General features: G+C 45.8%; 1 protein-coding gene across 4 annotated transcripts in view; it reads left to right on the top strand.

The window, feature by feature from the left end:
* The window catches only part of ebf1a (EBF transcription factor 1a), an 822,218-nt gene that overhangs the window by 716,950 nt on the left and 82,936 nt on the right, over window positions 1-22,332 (top strand). For all 4 annotated transcript variants that reach the window (XM_070878591.1, XM_070878590.1, XM_070878589.1 and 1 more), the window contains exon 11: window positions 16,487-16,575. In XM_070878591.1, coding sequence (XP_070734692.1) covers window positions 16,487-16,575 — 89 coding nt within the window. The remainder of the gene's footprint in view (window positions 1-16,486; window positions 16,576-22,332) is intronic.

Raw genomic sequence — 22,332 nt, 5'->3', positions numbered from 1 at the left:
CCCAGTGACTCCTGCTCCTGATGACTACTCAGTGACTCCTGCTCCTGATCATTACCCAGTGACTCCTGCTCCTGATCACTACCCAGTGCCTCCTGATCACTACCCAGTGACTCCTGATCATTACCCAGTAACTCCTGATCACTACCCAGTAACTCTTGATCCTGATCACTACTCAGTGCCTCCTGATCACTACCCAGTGCCTCCTGATCACTACCCAGTGACTCTTGATCCTGATCACTACCCAGTGACTCCTGCTCCTGATTCTGATCACTACCCAGTGCCTCCTGATCACTACCCAGTAACTCCTGATCACTACCCAGTGACTCTTGATCCTGATCACTACCCAGTGACTCCTGCTCCTGATCACTACCCAGTGACTCCTGATTACTACCCAGTGACTCTTGATCCTGATCACTACCCGGTAACTCGTGATCACTACCCAGTGACTCCTGCTCCTGATCACTACCCAGTGACTCTTGATCCTGATCACTACCCGGTAACTCCTGATCACTACCCAGTGACTCCTGCTCCTGATCACTACCCAGTGACTCCTGCTCCTGATCACTACCCAGTGACTCCTGATCCTGATCACTACCCAGTGCCTCCTGATCACTACCCAGTGACTCTTGATCCTGATCACTACCCAGTGACTCCTGCTCCTGATCACTACCCAGTGACTCCTGATCCTGATCACTATCCAGTGCCTCCTGATCACTACCCAGTGACTCCTGATCATGATCGCTATCCAGTGCCTCCTGATCACTACCCAGTAACTCCTGATTACTACCCAGTAACTCCTGATCACTACTCAGTGACTCCTGCTCCTGATCATTACCCAGTGACTCCTGCTCCTGATCACTACCCAGTGCCTCCTGATCACTACCCAGTGACTCCTGATCATTACCCAGTAACTCCTGATCACTACCCAGTAACTCTTGATCCTGATCACTACTCAGTGCCTCCTGATCACTACCCAGTGCCTCCTGATCACTACCCAGTGACTCTTGATCCTGATCACTACCCAGTGACTCCTGCTCCTGATTCTGATCACTACCCAGTGCCTCCTGATCACTACCCAGTGACTCCTGATCCTGATTGCTACCCAGTGCCTCCTGATCACTACCCAGTAACTCCTGATCACTACCCAGTGACTCTTGATCCTGATCACTACCCAGTGACTCCTGCTCCTGATCACTACCCAGTGACTCCTGATTACTACCCAGTGACTCTTGATCCTGATCACGACCCGGTAACTCGTGATCACTACCCAGTGACTCCTGCTCCTGATCACTACCCAGTGACTCTTGATCCTGATCACTACCCGGTAACTCCTGATCACTACCCAGTGACTCCTGCTCCTGATCACTACCCAGTGACTCCTGCTCCTGATCACTACCCAGTGACTCCTGATCCTGATCACTACCCAGTGCCTCCTGATCACTACCCAGTGACTCTTGATCCTGATCACTACCCAGTGACTCCTGCTCCTGATCACTACCCAGTGACTCCTGATCCTGATCACTATCCAGTGCCTCCTGATCACTACCCAGTGACTCCTGATCATGATCGCTATCCAGTGCCTCCTGATCACTACCCAGTAACTCCTGATTACTACCCAGTAACTCCTGATCACTACCCAGTGACTCCTGCTCCTGATCACTACCCAGTGACTCCTGATCCTGATCACTACCCAGTGCCACCTGATCACTACCCAGTGACTCCTGCTCCTGATCACTACCCAGTGACTCCTGATTACTACCCAGTGACTCTTGATCATGATCACTACCCATTAACTCCTGATTACTACCCAGTGACTCTTGATCCTGATCACTACCCTGTGACTCCTGATCCTGATCACGACCCAGTGCCTCCTGATCACTACCCAGTAACTCTTGATCCTGATCACTACCCAGTGACTCCTGTTCCTGATGACTACCCAGTGACTCCTGCTCCTGATCACTACCCAGTGACTCCTGCTCCTGATCACTACCCAGTGTCTCCTGATCACTACCCAGTGACTCCTGATCATTACCCAGTAACTCCTGATCACTACCCAGTGACTCTTGATCCTGATCACTACCCAGTGACTCCTGATCCTTGATCACTACCCAGTGCTTCCTGATCACTACCCAGTAACTCCTGATCACTACCCAGTGACTCTTGATCCTGATCACTACCCAGTGACTCCTGCTCCTGATGACTACCCAGTGACTCTTGATCCTGATCGCTACCCAGTGCCTCCTGATCACTATCCAGTAACTCCTGATTACTACCCTGTGACTCTTGATCCTGATCACTACCCAGTGACTCCTGATCACTACCCAGTAACTCCTGATTACTACCCTGTGACTCTTGATCCTGATCACTACCCAGTGACTCCTGATCCTGATCACTACCCAGTGCCTCCTGATCACTATCCAGTGATTCCTGATCATTACCCAGTGACTCTTGTGATTCCTGCTCCTGGTCACTACCCAGTGACTCCTGATTACTACCCAGTGACTCTTGATCCTGATCACTACCCAGTGCCTCCTGATCACTACCCGGTAACTCCTGATCACTACCTAGTGCCTCCTGATCACTACCCAGTGCCTCCTGATCACTACCCGGTAACTCCTGATCACTACCTAGTGCCTCCTGATCGCTACCCGGTAACTCCTGATCATTACCCAGTGCCTCCTGATCACTACCCGGTAACTCCTGATCATTACCCAGTGACTCCGGATCCTGTTCATTACCCAGTCACTTCTGCTGGATGCTGGATTAAAACATAATTAGTCTACTTGTGACCCCTTCATGGTCTCTGAGACTGCAACCACCTGCCAGTCTTGAGAAATGTAATTGAATTAATTTTAAAATAATCTTTGAGCGCTGGACGTCGCTAGCAAGGCCGTCATTTGTTGCCTGTCACTAGTTGCCCTGTGAAGGTAGTGGTTGGCCTTCTTCTTGAACTGGTTTGATATAACTGAGTGGCTTTCTAGGCCACTTCAGAAAGTAGCTAAGAATCAGCCAAATTGGTATGGGACTGGAGTCACATCTGGGCCAGACCGGGTAAGGTCAGCAGGCTTCCTTCTCTAAAGGAGGCCCCGACCTGCGAGAGACCATCAGTGGCAGGTCGGGGCCATAAAAGGAGCGGAGGTGCGGAGGACCGGGAGCAGCGTGGAGCCCACTGCAAAGTACAGCGCGAGCTTGTGCAGGAGGGCAATGGCAGCAAGGAGTGATGTCAGCAAGGTCCAGGTCGGTGATTGGTGCGTGGGCAGGTGCAGCAGGAGCGGCGAGATCAGGGCGAAGGAGCGGCGAGAGATGTAGAGGGATGTGATTGGAGCCTAGGGGATGCCTGAGTTCGGGGCCAGGGGCCCAGGGGCAGCACGGGCCATATTGCGATATGCGCGTGCACTCGGTCCGTGCAGTAGAGCAGGTCTCCAGTTGTCTTGGGTAATCCTTGCCACTGGACCAAGACCTAGCTCTGTCAAGTCCGTGTGATGGCTGGTGTGCAACGGCCACCACATGTTAAAAAAATCCACGCACAGCATCTTCCACCCTTGAGGATGTAGTTCGGGTTCTTCATTCGAAACACCTATGAACTCATCCTTTTTTTGGTGTGGAAGCAAGTCATCCTCGTTTCAAGGGACTGCCTGTTGTTTCTTTTATGACAATCCGATAGCTTCATCATCACTTTTACAGGTACCAGCTTTTTAGTTCCAGATTCATTTTTAAACTGAATTCAAATTCTCAAACTTTGAACTCACATTCTCTGGCAAGTCCAGGCCGCTAGGATCTCTAGTCCAGTAACATAACCACTACATTACTGTATCCCCGGGTGGGGCTGCATTTCTGGTCAATGGGACTGTTAATGTCAATCCAGTGCTGCATTCGGAAATACATTTAAAATGTGCCTGCACTTATCTCAGCTCCGTAATTAGTATGGTCGCTGCCCCTTCCCTCTGTTAAAAGCCAAAAACGGTCACATTCACAAGCTGTGTTGACGATTGCTCGACCGCCTCAACAGCAGACTGCAAGTAGATGAGATACTGGTGAAGGGGGAGGGAAGAGGGGAACAGCGGGAGAAAATTGAGGAACAACATGCAAATACCAAACCACATTATTTCTGAGCAACCCTTCACTGTGCCAGGTGGCTGGGACCTAGATTCTAGGGTTAACTATGTGCACTGAATTGGACCATTAGTGTAATGTCTCTTTGATCCAATCCAGTCCTTGCATCTAATGCCTCAGCCTTCTGTTGCAGCCATTGACAACCCAAGGGGTGCCCCTGCTTCCAGAAAAGACCACCTATTTATCAGGCATCAGTTTCCCAGAGGAAGCAGCCCCTCCAACAGCAGTGTCCTCAGCAATATTTATCCCTCGACCAACATCGAACAAAACAGATTCTCTGCTCATTATCACATTGCTGTTGGTGGGGGCTTGCTGTGTGCAAATTGACTGCTGTGTTTCCTAACAGTGGCTAAACGTCAAAAGTACTTAATTGGCTGTGATGCGCTTTAGGACATCCTGAGGTCATGAATGCTATATAAATGCAAGTTCTTTCTTTTAATATTTATCTATCAACCCTGATGCTTAAGTGCATTAATGTAAGGTGCAGGCGTCATAAACCTAGTCAGATCCACCGAGCCAGAGCTTTTCTCTGATTTTGTATTGCATACATTTCATTCATACTTTTTTTGTGTCGGGGATGGGGGTTGGGGGAAATGCTGCGTATTGTTCACAGTGTTAATAATGAGGGCTCGATCACGGAATAATGGTCTCGCCTCAATTTGCATTATCGTACAGCAGTTGGTTGTAGAAATTTCAGACCCATTATGTCTGACAGCATTTATCTGATCTGCTTCTCTGCAGTGTGTGAGTTCCAGTAAACCATGTCTTATTGTGTGACCTTTTCATTTTCCACCGAAAAAGAGAGATCAGTTCTTTGAATGTAATCGAGTGAGCTACAAGGCAGGGTACAGGGAAAATGTGTGCTTTGAGAATCCAAGCATGCGGGGAACAAGATGCTTTAGATCAATGCCATTTATCTTCTGCCTTGCCCCAGCAAAACCAGCACTGGGCTCATTTAGAGGCAAGGTAGCTGATATAAGTATATTGTCACAATGTTCAGTGGGCTGTGCGAGCATGGGAACACATGTTCTTGTGCTATCCTTTTATATCTAATTTTTGATGAAGTTATTACAAGTAGTGTCACCGCTGAATAGAGTGCAGACAATGATCGTGTTAAATAGTAGTGCAGGGCATATTTTCATTTGAAAAGTAATAAAGTGCTTCTTCGCCCCTGCTCTTGGCTGCACAGGAGGATGCTTTGACCCCTGGTTGACCTCTCTAATGATGTTCTACCAAAGCGTGCCTCTTCCCCAGAACACGCAGCTAAACTGAATCGCATTCGTTTATTTTATTTTTTTTCAAATTGATACTTATTTGGCCTGGCTTTCGCAGATACCTGAAGTTTCTGGGGCTTACGTTCAGCCTAAATGCACAGGTAAGGGGGCGGCGGGGAGGGTGGGAGGGGAGAAAGAGAGAGATTGAGAGAGAGACCGGTTCATCCTGGAACTTATTTTTTTTTACCGAGTGCACGGCCAACGGGAAATAAATTGCTTTGAATCTGCTTCCGCGTTAGGGTTAAGGGGGCAGACAATCCTGACTCAAGCACGGGAAGGTGGAGGTGGGGGTGATGGCGGGGGAGGGGAAAGGTGACCAGTGAACCAACAATCTCCAAAGCGAGAATATGCCAGAGAATGACTGAGACACAAACTCCCAAGTGAAGCATGTTAAATTTATAGCGACAGTAGCAATTTTGCACTAGATTGATTCTAACAATATACCAATGTAAATCTGCACGCAGTGTGTCATGGAGGGTCCAGCGTGTTGGCAAGGAGTGGAACGAGAAATCCAAACGCCCCAGCTTCCCACGTGGCTATTTTCTAATCTCGAGGCACCAATTCTATGCCCCACAGAGCAGGGGTGAATCCAGGTCATCCAGACCTGTTCTCAAATCTTTTGTTGCTTCACCCCTCTCCAGAATTGATATGGACTCCCACTGGGGAGCAGCTCCATGGATGTCAGAAACCCTCCGGTGACTCAGCCAGATGCCCGTTCTTTAATCTGTGAGCCTAGACAATGAACAAAGACAGGTTATTGGATTAAGGCCACTGCTTCAAGCCCTTTCCTCACCCAGTGTCCATGTGCAGAGGTTACTGCATAGGGATCCAGGAGTGGGAGCCTAATCGGTCATTTAATGTGGTTTGGACAATTGTAGCACACCAACTGCTGCTCCAGGTGAGATCAGCTGACAGTACAAGCTGGGGATTGTACCTTAGGCCTAAACCTGTATGGTTTCGTGGTTCACCCATCTGCCTTGTAGAGAACCGTTGGCAGATTGTTGGGAGCAGGTCATTTGCTGTGGAATGGTAGATAGTGGGCGAGGCCTCAAAACAGTGGGAAGTTGGGGAAAGTACAAAGCAACTTAAAAAACGCAAACCTACCTGACATCAGGCACGATTTTATTGTGTGGCAGTGATATACACCATACAGTGAGTGTTGACAAGGTATCAGACCATGAGAGACATAGCCAAGCTTAATCTTGACCTCACCCACACCTACACCCACACACTTTCTAACAGGGTTCATTAGGCAGTGGTAAAGAATTTCTCTCTGAATTTTTCTCCTTCTCATCCCAGGGCTTAAACATGTAACCTTCCTGATGTGGAAGACTCAGTACAACACCTTACGATGCAGCACACTTTTAGTAATTAAGACAATTAATGCATTTATTATAAATAAATAGTGGAATGGAGCAACAAAGGTAGCTGATACTAAACACAGAAAGTACATACAAACATACATACAATGGGGAAGTCTGTGATTGCCCTTTGAATGTTCTGAGTTTGTTCCAGGAGTCACTGTTACATAAGCAAGTTGTTGCTTTGGAGTGGTGAATTCAACCTCTCTTCATTGTGTCCTACTCAAACTATTATTCATTCTCAGGCCGCATTTCCTTTTCTTCCCAACTCCTGCTAATTTCAATAACCACACTGAAAAGCAGCCTCGGACTGTGTGATGCTCGCCACTGCGAGCAGGCAATGACCCAGGCGAAGCCCGGCAGCACGGGCCGAGAAGGAGGAGGGCAGTGCGCACGCGCGAGGTGCGGCCGCGTAGTGCGCGGGAGGGCGGTTGAGCGCGAAAAGCACGTCGCCCCGTGTGCGAGGTGAGCAGAGCGCACGTCTTGACAGGCGAAAGGGGCGGGGCCGCCGTTGATTGGCGGGGTGGGGGGAGGAGGATTGTTTTGCGGACAGAGCTGAAGGAAAGGCAGGAACAATGAAAGGCGGGGACGGGGCGTCGGGCTGATTGGCCGCCGGGGTTGCGAGATCGGAAAGAGCGGGGCCTCAGGGGGCGTGTTCTCTCCAGCCTCACGTGGCGGGGAGAGGGGGGGAGCTAGCCCGGCCAACCGTGAAAGGCAGCATTTCGTGCGCTTCCCCCGGGGGGGCACGTGATCACCATCTGCCATGAGGGAGCGGGCGCCATCTTGTTATACAATAGCCGTCCATTTTGTCCATGGCTCTTCAAACTATCATATTTAATTATGTCACCCGCTTTGATTCCGAATCCTATATTTCTTTTATTCCTTCACGGGATGTGGGTGTCGCTGGCGAGGCCAGCATTTATTGCCCATTCCTAATTGCCCTTGAGAAAATGGTGGTGAGCCGCCTTCTTGAATTGCTGCAGTCCGTGTGGTGAAGGATCGTGGCGGAGGAGTGGTGAGAGATTATGATGGAGGTACGGCGAGTGTTTGTGAAGGAGCAGCGAATGAGGGTACGGGGCCCAGAAATAGCGAGGGCCCAGGGGCAGCATGGACCTGCCCACACTGCGATATGTGTGCACATTAGGTCCGTGCAGCAGAGCAGGTCTCCAGTCATCCTGGTTAACCCTTGCCACTGGATAAAGGCCCAGCTCTGTCGAGCCCGTGTGGTGGCTGGTGTGCAACGGTCACTACACGTTAAAAAAATCCACGCACAGGCATCTTCCACCCCCTCAATTGGAGTTCAGGACTGGAGCATTGGGTCCTTCATTGAAACATCTGTGAACTCATGTGGAAGCAAGTCATCCTCATTCGAGGGACTGCCTATAATGATGATGATACATTTTACATGCAAGAGATTTAGGACAGAGAGCAGGCAAAACCTTCTTGCACAGAGGGAATGCACTACCAGAGTCAGCAATTGAAACAGAGACCATGTCAACATGTAGGAACAGGTTAGATCGATGGTTGATAGAAAGAAGGGATAAAGGGATACAGGAACAAGGATGTCACATGTCTATTGGTCCTATGAAGAATAAGCACCAACATGGACTGGTTGGGCTGAATGGACTGTTTCTGTGTCATAATTTTTATGTAATTCGATACGACTGATAAACGCCCAATCTCAACCACACTGTTGGGCAAGGGGAGGAGAGGCAGAACAACCTGGATCTCGTTCTTGCACCTCCCAGTGGCTAGAATAAGAATGGCATATTAGATTAGGCCTGTGAGCAGGGGACAGCCTGTCTATCCAGCTGGTGGAATGGGTGAAAGAGGTTGAGGGCGGGTAGGGGAGGGGAAGAGAGGAAGCAAAATGAATTACAGTTCCTCAAAGCATGGTGTGAATTTGGATGGGTCCTATTGCGGAGTCTTAAATTTGGTTTCTAAAAAGCTAAAGTCACTGGTAAATTTTGGGTCAGACATAAGATAAGCATCTACAGAGCCTTAGGCTGTCGAGGACCCCTCTTCTTTAAACTGGAAAACTTAATTCACTGAAGGCTGCGGCCCAACAACAGACCAGCACCAATAATGCCCTGGCATCTCCAGGAATGAAAGATTAATCTCGAGGGCACTGCTGTGAGCAACCCGGGGAAAAAAAATCACAGGGGCGTTAAAAAAAGTGTTCGTTTTATTTTTTTTGGACCCTTTTGTTTATTAAATATCAGACATGGGGAAGAAAGGCTGTTTGACTGACACTCGAGCATCATCCAAACGCGTAATGTAGTCTGTTCATTTTCTGATCGATGTGAGAAGTCGGTGTGCTGTAAATATCAGGCGATCAAAAGTGGGATGGTGGGGCGGTGGGGGGGGGAGGGGGCGCGGTGATGCTGGTTGGGGGCAGGTCATGTGAGAGCACCTCCAGGAATATGTCCAAACAGAATTGGCAACCCTCATACCACCCATGCCAGGATAAGTTCTACATTGCATCAAACAAAACCACATGTAATCGAAAATCCTGAGGTAGGATGATTTACAGCACGTGACGGCCAAATAACGTAAATCAGATCCTGCTTCTGTACTGCACCCCAGCAACCAAAAATGTGCAAAAGTCTGCTTTCCAAATTTTTTTTTTGTAATTTCCCCTCTGAAACAGTGGGACCTCTTAATAATAATGCATGTTTAGAAAGATTGTGTTATTTTGGCAGTTTTAAAGTGGACCAGCCAAAAATTAAAAAAGGGTGATTGGGGGGAGGGAGAGAAAGGCATTCTATTTCTTTCTAGTTTAGAAATAATGCAGATGTTATGAGAATGTGCCAGATTATCACATGTATTGAATTAACAAATGTCAGGCTAACAAGTCACTATTGTATCCTGAGACAGACTGTGCCACTGGCCCGGCCAAATTGTTAGTGGTTTTATATTGTGCTCAGGATATAGTATAACTATCAGGGATGAAAAATTATTGCACTCTGTCAAACAAAAAATCTTTCTCATCAGCCAACACAAGTTATATTTCAGCACTGACAACCTCACACAATATACACCCAGCTCGCTTAAAAAACATTTTTTTTTACTCCAAATATTTTTCCTTTCGTATCGTGAACATAGAAACAGGAGTAGGCCATTCAGCCTCTCGAGCCTACTCTGCCATTCAATTGGATCATAGCTGCTCGGTACCTCCATCTCATTTACCCGCCTTAGCCTTTACTCAACAAATACCAATTGATCTCAGTCTTGAAACTCCAATTGCCTGGCATCCACAGCCTTTTGGGAGAGATAGTTTCAGATTTCCATCGACCTGAGGGCCAGGTTACGGTTCTTTGGGCCCCAGTACTAGCGTCTGACCCAAGTGGCTATCTTTCATGTCTAAGCTCAGTCAGTAAGTTACTCAACTGTGGAAGGCATCACAGCCTGGGCTCAATCCTGCTCTCAATCAATGTCCACATGCTCCCCAGGGAGGCGATGGAAACACTTAGTATTTATTAATTGAAATGCAAATTAGATAAATTTCTTTCAGAAAATAACATTTTGGGATACAGTAGATATGAGTAATTTGAGGCATGAGATGTAGTAAGTATAGCATTCTTGGGAGGAACAAGTGACTTTGGACCTGTGGTTCCCAAAGCTCTCCATCACTGGTGATTTTCCTTGTGTCATGTCTGGATCTGTTGTAGACAAATTGATAAGAAATTGATTGCTCAGATTAGTCAACAACTCCATTTTCATTGTATCATGTGACTGCCAGGATGGTGCAAGGTGAATTAGCAATTACTATGTTCCTATGTTAGGAGCAGGAAAGTCTGGCTAAGTTATTTCTCCGCTATATTTTGCTCAGCCAAGGGTGATGTTCGGAACATACAATTGCACCCGGCCCTGAGCCAGTCAGATCCAATAACCTACCTACCCTCAGAACAGCAGTGATCAAACGCCTAGGAGTATGCCCAATGTGAGTTGGAACCCCACTGTCCCTTTAAAACTCAATGAAAGAGCAAGCAGGAAAATCAAGAGGTCCCCAGTAAATTCAGAGATTGCTGTGTCGGAAGAATCCTGGGCAGATTCAGTTGCTGGAATGGTACATTCTTAAACTCCCCACTGCCCTGCCTTTACACTGTGTGCTTTAATCAAAACCAAAAGTAGCAAAATGCCTGATTGCCACATGTGAGGACTCGAGTCTTTTGCTGGACATTGCTTCAGCCTGGCCCAACCGAGCCCCGATCCTACTACGCTACAAGAAAATAACTTGAACACTTCCCTGGCTCGTCGACCCTCTTCACCACCAATTTGTTTTTCTTAAGAATAGCATTAATATGTGTCACAGGATGGAGGCTCCGCGTGTGCAGCACTTTATTACATCTCGCAGTGCAGTGCTGTGTACTGTTTAATGCCCCTGGGCTACCAGATCGGTGGAGTTTTTAAACAAGTTATTTTAATTGCTTATATGAAGTGTCGATCATTCTTGCCACTCTTGGCAGCACAACTCAAGAAAACAAATTCCTCTCCAAGTCAAATCAGACAATCTTTTGATTAAGAACTGAAGCATTGTTGGCACATTTAGGATTCATTAGTGGGAAATTATTAAAAAATTAGTTCATGCAGAGGTCCAAGCAGCAGAGAACTATTGGGGTGAAGAGAGCAACTTTGCTTTCACAATGGGGTAAATAACTAGAGTTCAAAGTAAAGCTTAGAAAGGGCTTGCATTTTCATAGAGCCTATCATGACCTCAGGACGTGCCAAAGCGCTTTACAGCATCTTGTTGTAATGTAGAAAACACGGCAGCCAATTTGTGCAAACAGTAATGAGATAATGACCTGATAATCTGTTTAAATGATGTTGCTTGAGGGATATATCTTGGCCGGAGAACTCCCTTGTTCTTCTTCAAAATAGTGCCATGGGATTTTTTATATCCACCTGAAAGGGCAGACGAGGACTCGGTTTAACAACTCGTCTAAAAGACAGCACCTCCGATGGTGCAGTGCTGAGATGGTATCAGTCCTAGACTATGAGTTCAAGTCCTGGAGTGGAATTTGAACCCACAACCTTCTGAATCAGAGGCGAGAATGCTACCATTGAGCCAAAGCTAACACTGACAAGGCCCTCTAAGGTCAAATACCCTGCCAACACTCGGAGCCAAAGCTAACCCCTGCAGAATGACTATTTGGATGGGCAGCTTGGAAGCTTAAGTCACCATCTTCATGAGAGGAGGATTGAAAAATAAAGGAAATTGGTAAAAAAAATAGATGTTTACTGTGCACTTTATGGACATCATGGTAAGATTTTGTGCTCATGCCTCTGATTGAGACTTGAACCCATGACCTGCTGACTCAGGAGTGAGAATGTGATCCACTGAGGCATAGATAAAGTTGTCATACCAAGGCTTGGAAGAGTCAGAAAGAGTCTGACAAAAACTTAATTGTTGGATTAGAAGCTACCCTCTTTTTAATGTGTTATTAACAATCGTATTTGCTTTTCTTCAGCTAGGGTTTTAAATTCTTGTATCTCTCTTTAATCTGATTACCTGTAAGGGTTTGCACAGGGGGAGGGAACGGGGATGAACAACTTTGTCTCAGAGATCAGGGACAGTTACACAGCCCCCTCAGGTCTATAAAACACGGGGAAAAAGAGAGGGCTAGCACTATTGGATGGGGGTCCCCTCATCACTAAAGCTGACCACCTCATAGAGAGGCTCTTTGCACCAATAGCTGCTGTGTATTATCACCAGAAGGTTGTGGGTGCAAGTCCCACTCCAGGGACTTGAACACATAAATCTAGATTGACACTCCAGCACAGCACAGGGGAACGCTGCACTGTTGGAGGTGCCGTCTTTCAGATGAGACGTTAAACTGAGACCCCGTGTACCATTTCAGGTGGATGTAAAAGATCTCATGGCACTATTTAGAAGAGCAGGGGAATTCTCTCTTGTGTCCTGGCCAATATTTATCCCTCAATCAACATAACAAAAAAAAAAGATTATCTTGTCCTTATATTGCTGTTTGTGGGAGCTTGCTGTGCACAAATTGGCTGCCAGGTTTCCCACATTACATCAGTGACTCCACTCCAAAAGTACTTCATTGGCTGTAAAGCGCTTTGAAACATCCGGTGGACGTGAAAGGCGCTATATAAATACAAGTCATTTTTTCTTAACCTATTCCGCATCTGCTTGCTTCTGTCGAAAATTGATCAGAGATTTAACCGCAACATTGAACGTCTCTGCAGAAGTGGACTTTTGTTCCAACTTCCCGCTTTATATTTAGGAAAAACAAGTCGCTGGCAATCTCCTCGTCCCCGGCTTTGGCCGGCCCAAGAGCCAGCCCTGAAGGCGACGGGCAGCAGTGCCGCCACTTTTGTTTTGCCTTGGAAATTCTGCCAGCTCGCCCGCTAACTCGCCACAGCAGCCACATTAAAATAAATCAAAATAAGATTAAAGAGGCCGAGGGCATCGGATGTTGCTCTCTCTCCCCCCCCCCCATATATATTCAACTTCAGTGATTTACATGTCATGAAGACATGTTTATATTCAAATTGCTGTTTTTTCCTGACATTGAACAAAACCTTAATCATGAAGCTGATTTGAGTGGGTTTGCGGCCACTTACCGCTCTGGAATAGAGTGTTCTGATAAAGGCGTCACTTTGGGCGCTCGCTGCTAAAGCCCTGTCACTCAGGAGTTTGCCGGGATGTGCCGTGTGCCGGATGACTGACAACAATTCGGGAGGTTTTTTTTGGCGGATGACAAGTTAAGGGGTTTAGTGGTGCAATTATGCACTAAATTCAAGGTGCTCAGATGTAAATGTCCTCCAACCACTCTGTCATCCCCAGACTTATTACAGCTCCTTCATGCGGGCTCCTGTGCTTCGATCCGCAAACCCCGCTTCACTTTTTCGGGAGGCTGGCGGTGAAAATATAACACAATGCTTTTATTTTCTGAAGATTTATACATATATATATATATTTAAAAAAGCAGTAACTTATTTGTGAATAGTGGAACATTTAAATGTTTTATATATACATAGAGATAATTTAATATGTAGTCGTGTCTGAATTGCAATTTGAGAAAGGAATATGGCTATTGTCTCCGAACAATATTGTGTTCCTTGCTGTACTTTATAATCTCCCGCCAAACCCCCAACCTCCGCCACCCTGCAGTGTTATCCCCATGTGTCCTGAAAGCGCCGGCACTGGGCTCCTGTTCTGTGGGAGTTGAGCCGAAGGTGGTTCTTCAGCAGTGATGGTCAGCGGAATATCCCACTGTGGGAGAGGAGAGCACAGCACAGTTCGATCCCACAACCACACTCGCGCACTTTCGCGCCGTGGGGTCAGTCGGTCGGGGATCGGGAGCAGCCACTGTAGCTGGTTTGAACCCTCTCAGACGGATCTGAGTCAGCACTGACTGGGAATTAAACCTACAATCTTTGTTGCTGTTTGATTTGATGCTGTGCAAGGCAGTGTCTTTATCCACTACGTTGCATTTAACGCGACGTTTTAATAGATCCTCGTGGTTTAATTCAAAATTGCTTCATTCAGATTTTCTGACTTAATTTTTTTTAAGCACAAAAAAAATCCGTCCTGCTGTGTTATTTACGCTGGTTAATTCAACGTATTAGACAATTCACATTTTTTAGAACAAGGAAATTAACTTTGAATTAATAAGAGTGACTGGATAACTTTGGGGCGAGATTGCACTACAATGTTTTGAAATCTCATATTCAGCTGCACAATTGAGGTATAAAATCACGATCATCTGATTGCCTTAAGTTCCACAGATCAATTTTTTAAAAACAGTTTAATGGATTGTGTGGTGTGGTGCTGAGCATACAGGTCAGGAAGGTCCCAGGTTCAGTTCCTGCATCTGTGTGCACTTAGCCAGCACAGCAATGGGGTACTGAATTGGCCTCAGCACCCTGGGTTAGGGCAGGGAATAAAAGCACCTGAGCACTATTCAGGAATCCCTGCCATGCATGTGGACACCAGATGGCGACAGGTGTGAGCACCTCTGTGATGGCTGCCCTGCCGGAATAGTTTGCCTACCCTTACTGCCTTAATTCACGCATCAAGTGTTGCTTGTCAGCTGACGGACTAAAAGGTGCTAGCGCCTCTGGGTCAATACTCCGCCTTCAGACACCACCTTCAGAAAGCAAGATGTAAAAGGAAAAACTATTTACACCCTGGCAATGTAAGACCTTAAACAACATGGTTGTAGACTGCTGATAATGATTGATGCTCTCCTCAACACTTTTCTTGATGATATATATTAATGACTTGGAGGTGGGTGTACAGGACACAATTACAAAATTTGCAGATGACACAAAACTTAGAAGAAGTATGGTAAACAGTGAGGAGGATAGTGATAGACTTCAAGAGAACATTGTTGTGTCCGGACCTGTGGCAGATGAAATTTAATGCAGAAAAGTGCGAAGTGATACATTTTGGTAGGAAGAATGAGGAGAGGCAATATAAACTAAAGGATATAATTCTAAAGGGTGTGCATGAACAGAGAGACCTGGGGGTATATGTGCACAAATTGTTGAAGGTGGCAGGGCAGGTTGAGAAAGCGGTTAAAGCTTATGGGATCCTGGGCTTCCTGATTAGAGGTAGAGAGATCAAAAGCGTGGAAATTATGATGAACTTTTATAAAACACTGGCTCGGCCTCGACTGGAGTATTGTGTCCAATTCTGGACACTGCACTTTAGGAAGGATGTGAAGGCCTTCGAGCAGGTGCAGTAAAGATTTACAAGAATGATTCCAGGGATGAGGGACTTCAGTTATGTGGATAGAATGGAGAAGCTGGGGTTGTTCTCCTTGCAGCAGAGAAGTTTGAGAGGCGATTTGATAGAGGTGTTCAAAATCATGAGGGGTCTAGACAGAGTAGATAAAGCGAAACTATTCCCATTGGCGGAAGGGTCGAGAATCAGAGGACACAGATTTAAGGTGATTGGCAGAAGAACCAAAGGCTACATAAGAAAAAATGTTTTTACACAGCGAGTGGTTAGGATCTGGAACTCGCTGCCTCGAAGGATGGTGGAGGCAGACTCAATCACTGCTTTCAAAAGGGAGTTGGATAAGTACCTGAAAGAAACAAAATTGCAGGGCTATGGGGAAAAGGCGGGGGAGTGGGATTAGCTGAGGTGCTCTTGCAGAGAGTCGTCATGGGCTCGATGGGCCGAATGGCCTTCTGTGTTGTAACCATTCTATCATTCTATTCTATGCCCTTCAGACTCGAGATCAAAAGGGTAAAGGTTGGTCTAGAGGACAATTCACATGCTTTCTCTATTACTATGAGATCCTAATGCAATGCAAGCGATAATATCGTGATTGCAGTGTATGTGAGCGATTTACAGCAAAGGCCTGCTTCATCTACTAGATATTGTTGGTAGTTGTGTCTCATTGTCCTATCCCCCCCCCCCCCCATACCTTTACAACTCTCTTGTGCTCAGTCAGCTGATCTTGGCCATGACAACAGTGGAGGTTGCAACATTTGGACTCGCTTTTTCTTCCCAGAATATTGTTCGATATGTAACCTTGTGGCTAATATTTTATGTGTGAGCCTGAACAGTGAGTGAGGTCAGTGAGCTATTTGTCCACAGAGGGCATCGCAGGTCAAGCCTGGCAGGAGTCAGCAGCAGGAACCCCGCCCGGCTAGTTGCTTTTTTCTTTATTTGCTGCACTAGCTCTCATCTCTGGGGTGCTGGTGCTATCCCTGGTCTTCTTTCCCCTTACTGAACTCGATTCTTCTTCCTTGTTGCAGCTCTGAATGAACCCACCATCGATTATGGTTTCCAGCGGTTGCAGAAGGTGATCCCCAGACATCCGGGTGACCCGGAAAGATTGCCAAAGGTCAGTTACACACTTAACCTTTGCTATTAAACTGCTTCTACGTACAATAACATTACATGGCTGGTTTGGCACATTACTTTCAATGAACAGGAATGCCATAACAGTTAGAAATAATATTGTCAATCGAAACTGTGACAGGTATTGCTTCACTGTGTTTGCATTGTATCTGTGTTGAAGATAGGATATATTCTCCTCTTCACTAAAACATCCCATACATGATGTATACGAACACACAGTAAACACTTTTCCCCCCTCCTCATTTCCTGAAAAGAACTTGCATTTTTATAGCATCGTGCATGATCTCAGGTCATCCCAAAAGGCTTCACAGCCAAATAAGTACTTTTTTTGAAGTATAGTCACTGTTGTAATGTAGAAAACGCGGCAGCCAATTTGTGCACAGCAAGCTCCCACAAATAGCAATGTGATATAATGACCAGATAATCTGTTTTATTGACGTTGGTTGAGGGATAAATATTGGCTAGGACAGTCTCCTGCTCTTTTTTGAAATAGTGCCATGGAATCTGTTACATCCACCTGAGAGGACAGACAGGGACTCAGTTGGAGATGTTGATTCTGTCCTGGAGTATGGTGCCACAGATATCAGTCACCCTCCAGCACCTTTCCCCAAGTGGCCAGGCGTCAGATTTGAGTGTACAGCTTGCTTAAAGGTTGGCAAGCCCGTGTCTGTACTTGCCCAATACTTGCTGTCCAGTAGGAATAGTAGTCAGGAGTGGGGACTTTGGCACGTTCTCCCCTCCCAGTCCAGGAATGCTGAGACCACTTGTTGCAAACCCTTTCTGCTGCACTAGCTCAGCTCAGCTAACTCAGTTACATGCTGCCTGTACCAACTGATCCATCGAGCAGAACTCATTGGCAGAGCTGCTTTCTAACAGGCAGGTTTCCTGTCCATATGAATCCATGTCATTGAGACATTGCCATTGACTTGCAAAATGTCACAAGCCCAGCCCCTCATGATGGAAGAGCCTGACAACACTGGCTGTCTAGGCTCACACAAGAGGTACAGGAGGTTGGTTAGCACCAGCAGAGTCAGGCCCCAGCATAGGTCAACATTGTCAGGAGAGGAGCAGGGGGAAACTGGAGGGAGAGAAAGGGAGGAAATGCGTGAAGACCATTGAACACACAGAACATGCGCAACATTTAATCTCCCGAGAGAAATTGTGCCAAATTCTTTCTGAGGGCACAGAAAAACTCTAGAATATCGATTTAATTATGAGGTTATCTTCGCTGACGAAATATAAATAGATACTATACACTTGCTTATTACACATTCTCTATGGGTAATCAATACTAGTATAAAACACTGCTGCAACTGTTGTATTGTCAAATGAAAACAGAAGATGATGGAAGTACATGACAGGCTAGTCAGTATCTGTAAATAGGAAAGATGGGTTAACATTTCAAGTGTATCATTGTTGGGTATCAGGGCAAATTTGTTGACGTGCATTTGGAATTTGAATATGAAATTGGTAAAACGTCAGCAAAGAGTTTTTTTTTTAGCATTCTGCAGCCCTTAACAATGCTAGAAAAAACACTTTTGTTTCGTAGAAATACATAGAATGTACAGCACGGAAGAAGGCCATTCAGGGCCGGTGTTTATGCTTCACACGAGCCTCCTCTCACCTCTCTTTATCTAACTCTATCAGCATAACCTTCTATTCCTTTCTCCCTCATGAGTTTATCCAGCTTCCCCTTAAATACATCTATGCTATTTGCCTCAACCACTCATTGTAGTTCCACATTTCCACTGTTAGATCTTGGAAGCAATTGCTTCAGACTGGACTTAGTGATGTTTGCCTCTAGATGTCTTTAGTCTGCTTAGTGAATATGATGTGGCACTTAATATGCTAGTGACACCTATTGGTGGAACGTCATTACTGCACCCACCCTTTATATGGTGATTGGTCATCCAATTGGGCATCTTGACCTCTCTGCACAGCTGCTAAGTGCAGCGAAAGAAAGAAAACAAAAGAGAGACTTGCATTTCTATAGCGTCTTTCACATTGTCCCGATGTTCCAAAGTGCTTCATAGCCAATGAAGTACTTTTGAAGTGTGGTCAAAGTTGCAGGGAAACACGGCAGTCAATTTGCGCACAGCAAGGTCCGACAAGCAACAATGTGATAATGGCCAGATCATCTATTTTAGTGATGTTGGTGAGGGATAAATATTGACCAGTGCTGACCAGCTGTTGTTAGTACCACAGCGCAATGATGTTGTCCAATGGTTAGCCCTGGCTATAGGAAATGAATAAAAACTGGATGGTTAGTGTCAATAGGAGACATTAGGGTTAAGTTTCACTTTCACCACCTGGGCAATAATCTGATGGAGCAGGTTCCACACTTGTTGTAGAATCAACCTGACTTGTTTCCGTTGATTATAAATGGGCCAAAAATCAGGCAAGTTCTACAATGAGAACACAATCTGATCTGCCAGATAACCACCAAGGCAATGGTGAACATTGCCCCCATTAAATCCAAATAGCTGTGCCTGATGTCAGCTGCCCACTTACAACGAGGCACTTATTCCAATAAAGTGTCACTCTTTACTTGCTGCCTCCATGCCATTGGGTCTGTGTTGTACTGGAAGAAAGAAAAGAAAGGACTTGAATTTATATAGCGCCTTTCATGACCTCAGGGCATCCCAAGGCATGTTTCAGCCAATGAAATACTTTTGAAGTGCAGTCACTGTTATAATGTAGGAATCGCGGGGTGCCAATTTGCACACAAACACCAATATGATAATGATCAGATAATCTGTTTTAATGAAGACGGTGAAGGGATAAATATTAGCCAGCACACCGGGTAGATCTTCCCTGCTCTTCTTCAGAATAATGCCATGGGAACTTTTATAGCCACCTGAGAGGGCAGACGGGGCCTCAGTTTAATGTCCAAATGGCCTACTCCTGCTCCTAGTTCTTATGTTCTTAGACGGTGCAACTCTCCCTCCGTATAGCACTGGAGTTTTTGAAAGGGGCCCCTGAAGGATTCACTGCCATTAGACATGCACAGACCAGTGGAGCAATTGGGGAGAAAATATATATATTTTTCAAATGGCATAATGTAATCGGCATCAAAACCTTGCATTGCTGTGTGCGAGGGGCCACGGGGGAAATAAACATTTAAATGTTTTAATTTAAAAACAAACTAACCCGATTGCCAGCAATGAACTGGAAGGCCTCTGATTATCTGGGCTTGAACACATCAGGGTCTGTTGTAAGCCTGAGCTGCACCTCTGTCCAAAAACTGGTCCCTGGTGTGCCCACGATGAATTACGAGTGAATTATGGCCTAAGCTAAAGTTAGCAGTATTCGTTTGACAGGAAGCAAACGCGATGAATAGATAGAGAAAAAAGGGGTCAGTTCGTATCAAGCTGACAGACATATTTTACTTGTCAAACGGTTCATGCAGTGACTGTACGGGGGCAGGGCTGGATAGATTTCCTTCAGATCCTATCGACAGATTTGCATTGCGCTTGTCTTCTTTAAAAATCAGTCGTCAGCCAGGGCTTTGATCCCAGCATGTTCCTGGGTTTTATCAAGAGGATACAGGGGCTCTCCAATGTTGTGTCAGAAGGCACTGATTTGATCTCTACATGGCAGGGGTATCACAGAGAGACGCTGTTCCGAGCGGATAGATTGTGCCCAGTGTCGTGGCTGTCTTCCGAGCAGTCTTTGATAAAAGACAAAATTCAGTGGAGAGAAAGGCGAACAGCGTTTGTGTGTTTTGCTCCTCCGAGCTGCAAAATACCAGGCAAATTGATCCTCTGGGAGTAGTAAATACACATTACTTTATCTTGTACTTCATGTCCATGGCTTTCATATACCCCTGAGTCCTGATAGAACAACAATAGTTAATAGACTAAAAAGAGTAATTACAAGCATCTTTTCAGCACTTCCAGCTTGACTGACTTTGTGTGACCTTATAATTTTTACCTCAGCTAATCTGGCTGCTACATTTTTGATTCGATTTGCATAGCCTGTGTAGTGTATAGTGATACATGACCTTTTCTTAATGTCACCTGTCAAAGAATTTTACACCGGTGTTGGAAAAAAAAGTAATCCATTAAAGATTCAAAGTCTGATAAACAGGAGCTATCGACTAATGACGGTTTGTGAGGTAATTCAAAATGGTAGAGGGTTGGGATAGTGATGGGAAACATGGGAGAGAGCAACAGGGATGAGATAGTGATGGGAAACATGGAAGGGTGACAGAGATGGAATAGTTTCTGTTTGCCTGTGCAGAGTGCATGGCCTTAGCCTGAACACACCCCACTTAGAGTGCAGTCCGAAGAGTTGAGATAAAGCTTTGAAAGAGCCGAGCTTCAGGGATTTCCAAGTGTACGTGGATGTACTGCTGGAGTTTAACCAGCTAAACTCATAGAACGTACCAGCACAGAGTACTGATAGGTTCCCACAATTTCACCACCTGGGGTCACTTTAGCCACTTGAGCTTTGGCTTGCAGGATTGTCTAGAGCTGATTGGGAACATAGGAACAGGAGTAGGCCATTCAACTCCTCGAGCCTGCTCCGCCATTCAATGAGATCATGGCTGTTCTTACCTCAACTTCAGTTCACTGGCCTTTGCTCCGTATCCCTTAACATCCTTACCTAACAAAAATATATCTACATAGAATTTCATAGAAACAGGCCAATTGGCCCGACAGATCTATGCTGGTTTTATGCTCCACATGAACCTCTTCCCACCTTATTTTATCTAACCCCATCAACATAACCTTCTATTGCTTTCTCCCTCACGCGTTTATTTAGTTTCCCCTTAAATGCATCTGTAACTATTCGTCTCAGTTATTCTATGTGGTAGCGAGTTCCAAATTCTCACCACTCTCTGAGTAAAGAAGTTTCTTCTGAGTTCCCTATTGGATTGATTAGTGACCAACTTTCATTTATCTATATCAGTTTTTGATTTATCTGGTCTCAACAGCTTACTGAGGAAGAGAGTTCCAGATTTCTACTATCCATTGTGTGAAGAAGCACTTCCTGTCATCACCCTGAACGGCCTAGCTCTAATTTCAGTCCTGGAGTCTATCCTCCATTAGTAACTGGCCGGTCAAGCATCAACAGTTCCCTGGAGTACTGTGCAACTGCCTGGCTCAGGTATAGGATTCCTGAGTCTGCCAGAGAGAGTTGACTTGGTTCCAATCTTTTGTTGCCAGGCATGTCATCTTGGAACCAATTCCAGCCCAAGGAGACACTTTACCAACCTCTCCCTTAAGACCAATAGATCCATAAGGTTAAGAAAATCCTAATTAGCCAATAAGTTATTCCTACTCTTCCTGCCACTCTCCATCTGCTTTTATATGTCTACTCCTGTTAAATCAAATTCACATAATTTGAATTATTGGATAATTAGCTGAAAATATCTGAATTTTCAGGAGTTGACTGTATCCCATGTATAGAGCAGTTGTATTTAGAGACATGAATGGATGAAACTATGAATTAAGCATCATGTCCCTGAGTTTTAACTTAACGCACCTGGTGGGACCGGGGCGGATTTGGTTCAAACGGCGGTTTTACACCCCATCCGAATGCACGCTTCATTGTGGAACATAAAATCGGGCGAGGTGTACAACGGGCATCCCATCTGAACCTGCCTTCTTCCCATCGGGCGATTTAAGTTATTGCTCCAGTTTGTTGCTCATGTGAGTCACTGAAGGCAACAGTTATTAAGAATATTTTTGGGGAAAATAGAAAAGATCCCTGATGGTTGAGTTGGTCAATGTGA

This window comes from Pristiophorus japonicus, chromosome 4 (genome assembly GCF_044704955.1).
Source record: "Pristiophorus japonicus isolate sPriJap1 chromosome 4, sPriJap1.hap1, whole genome shotgun sequence".
Lineage (NCBI taxonomy): Eukaryota > Metazoa > Chordata > Chondrichthyes > Pristiophoridae > Pristiophorus > Pristiophorus japonicus.
This window is presented reverse-complemented; position numbering and strand designations above follow the sequence as displayed.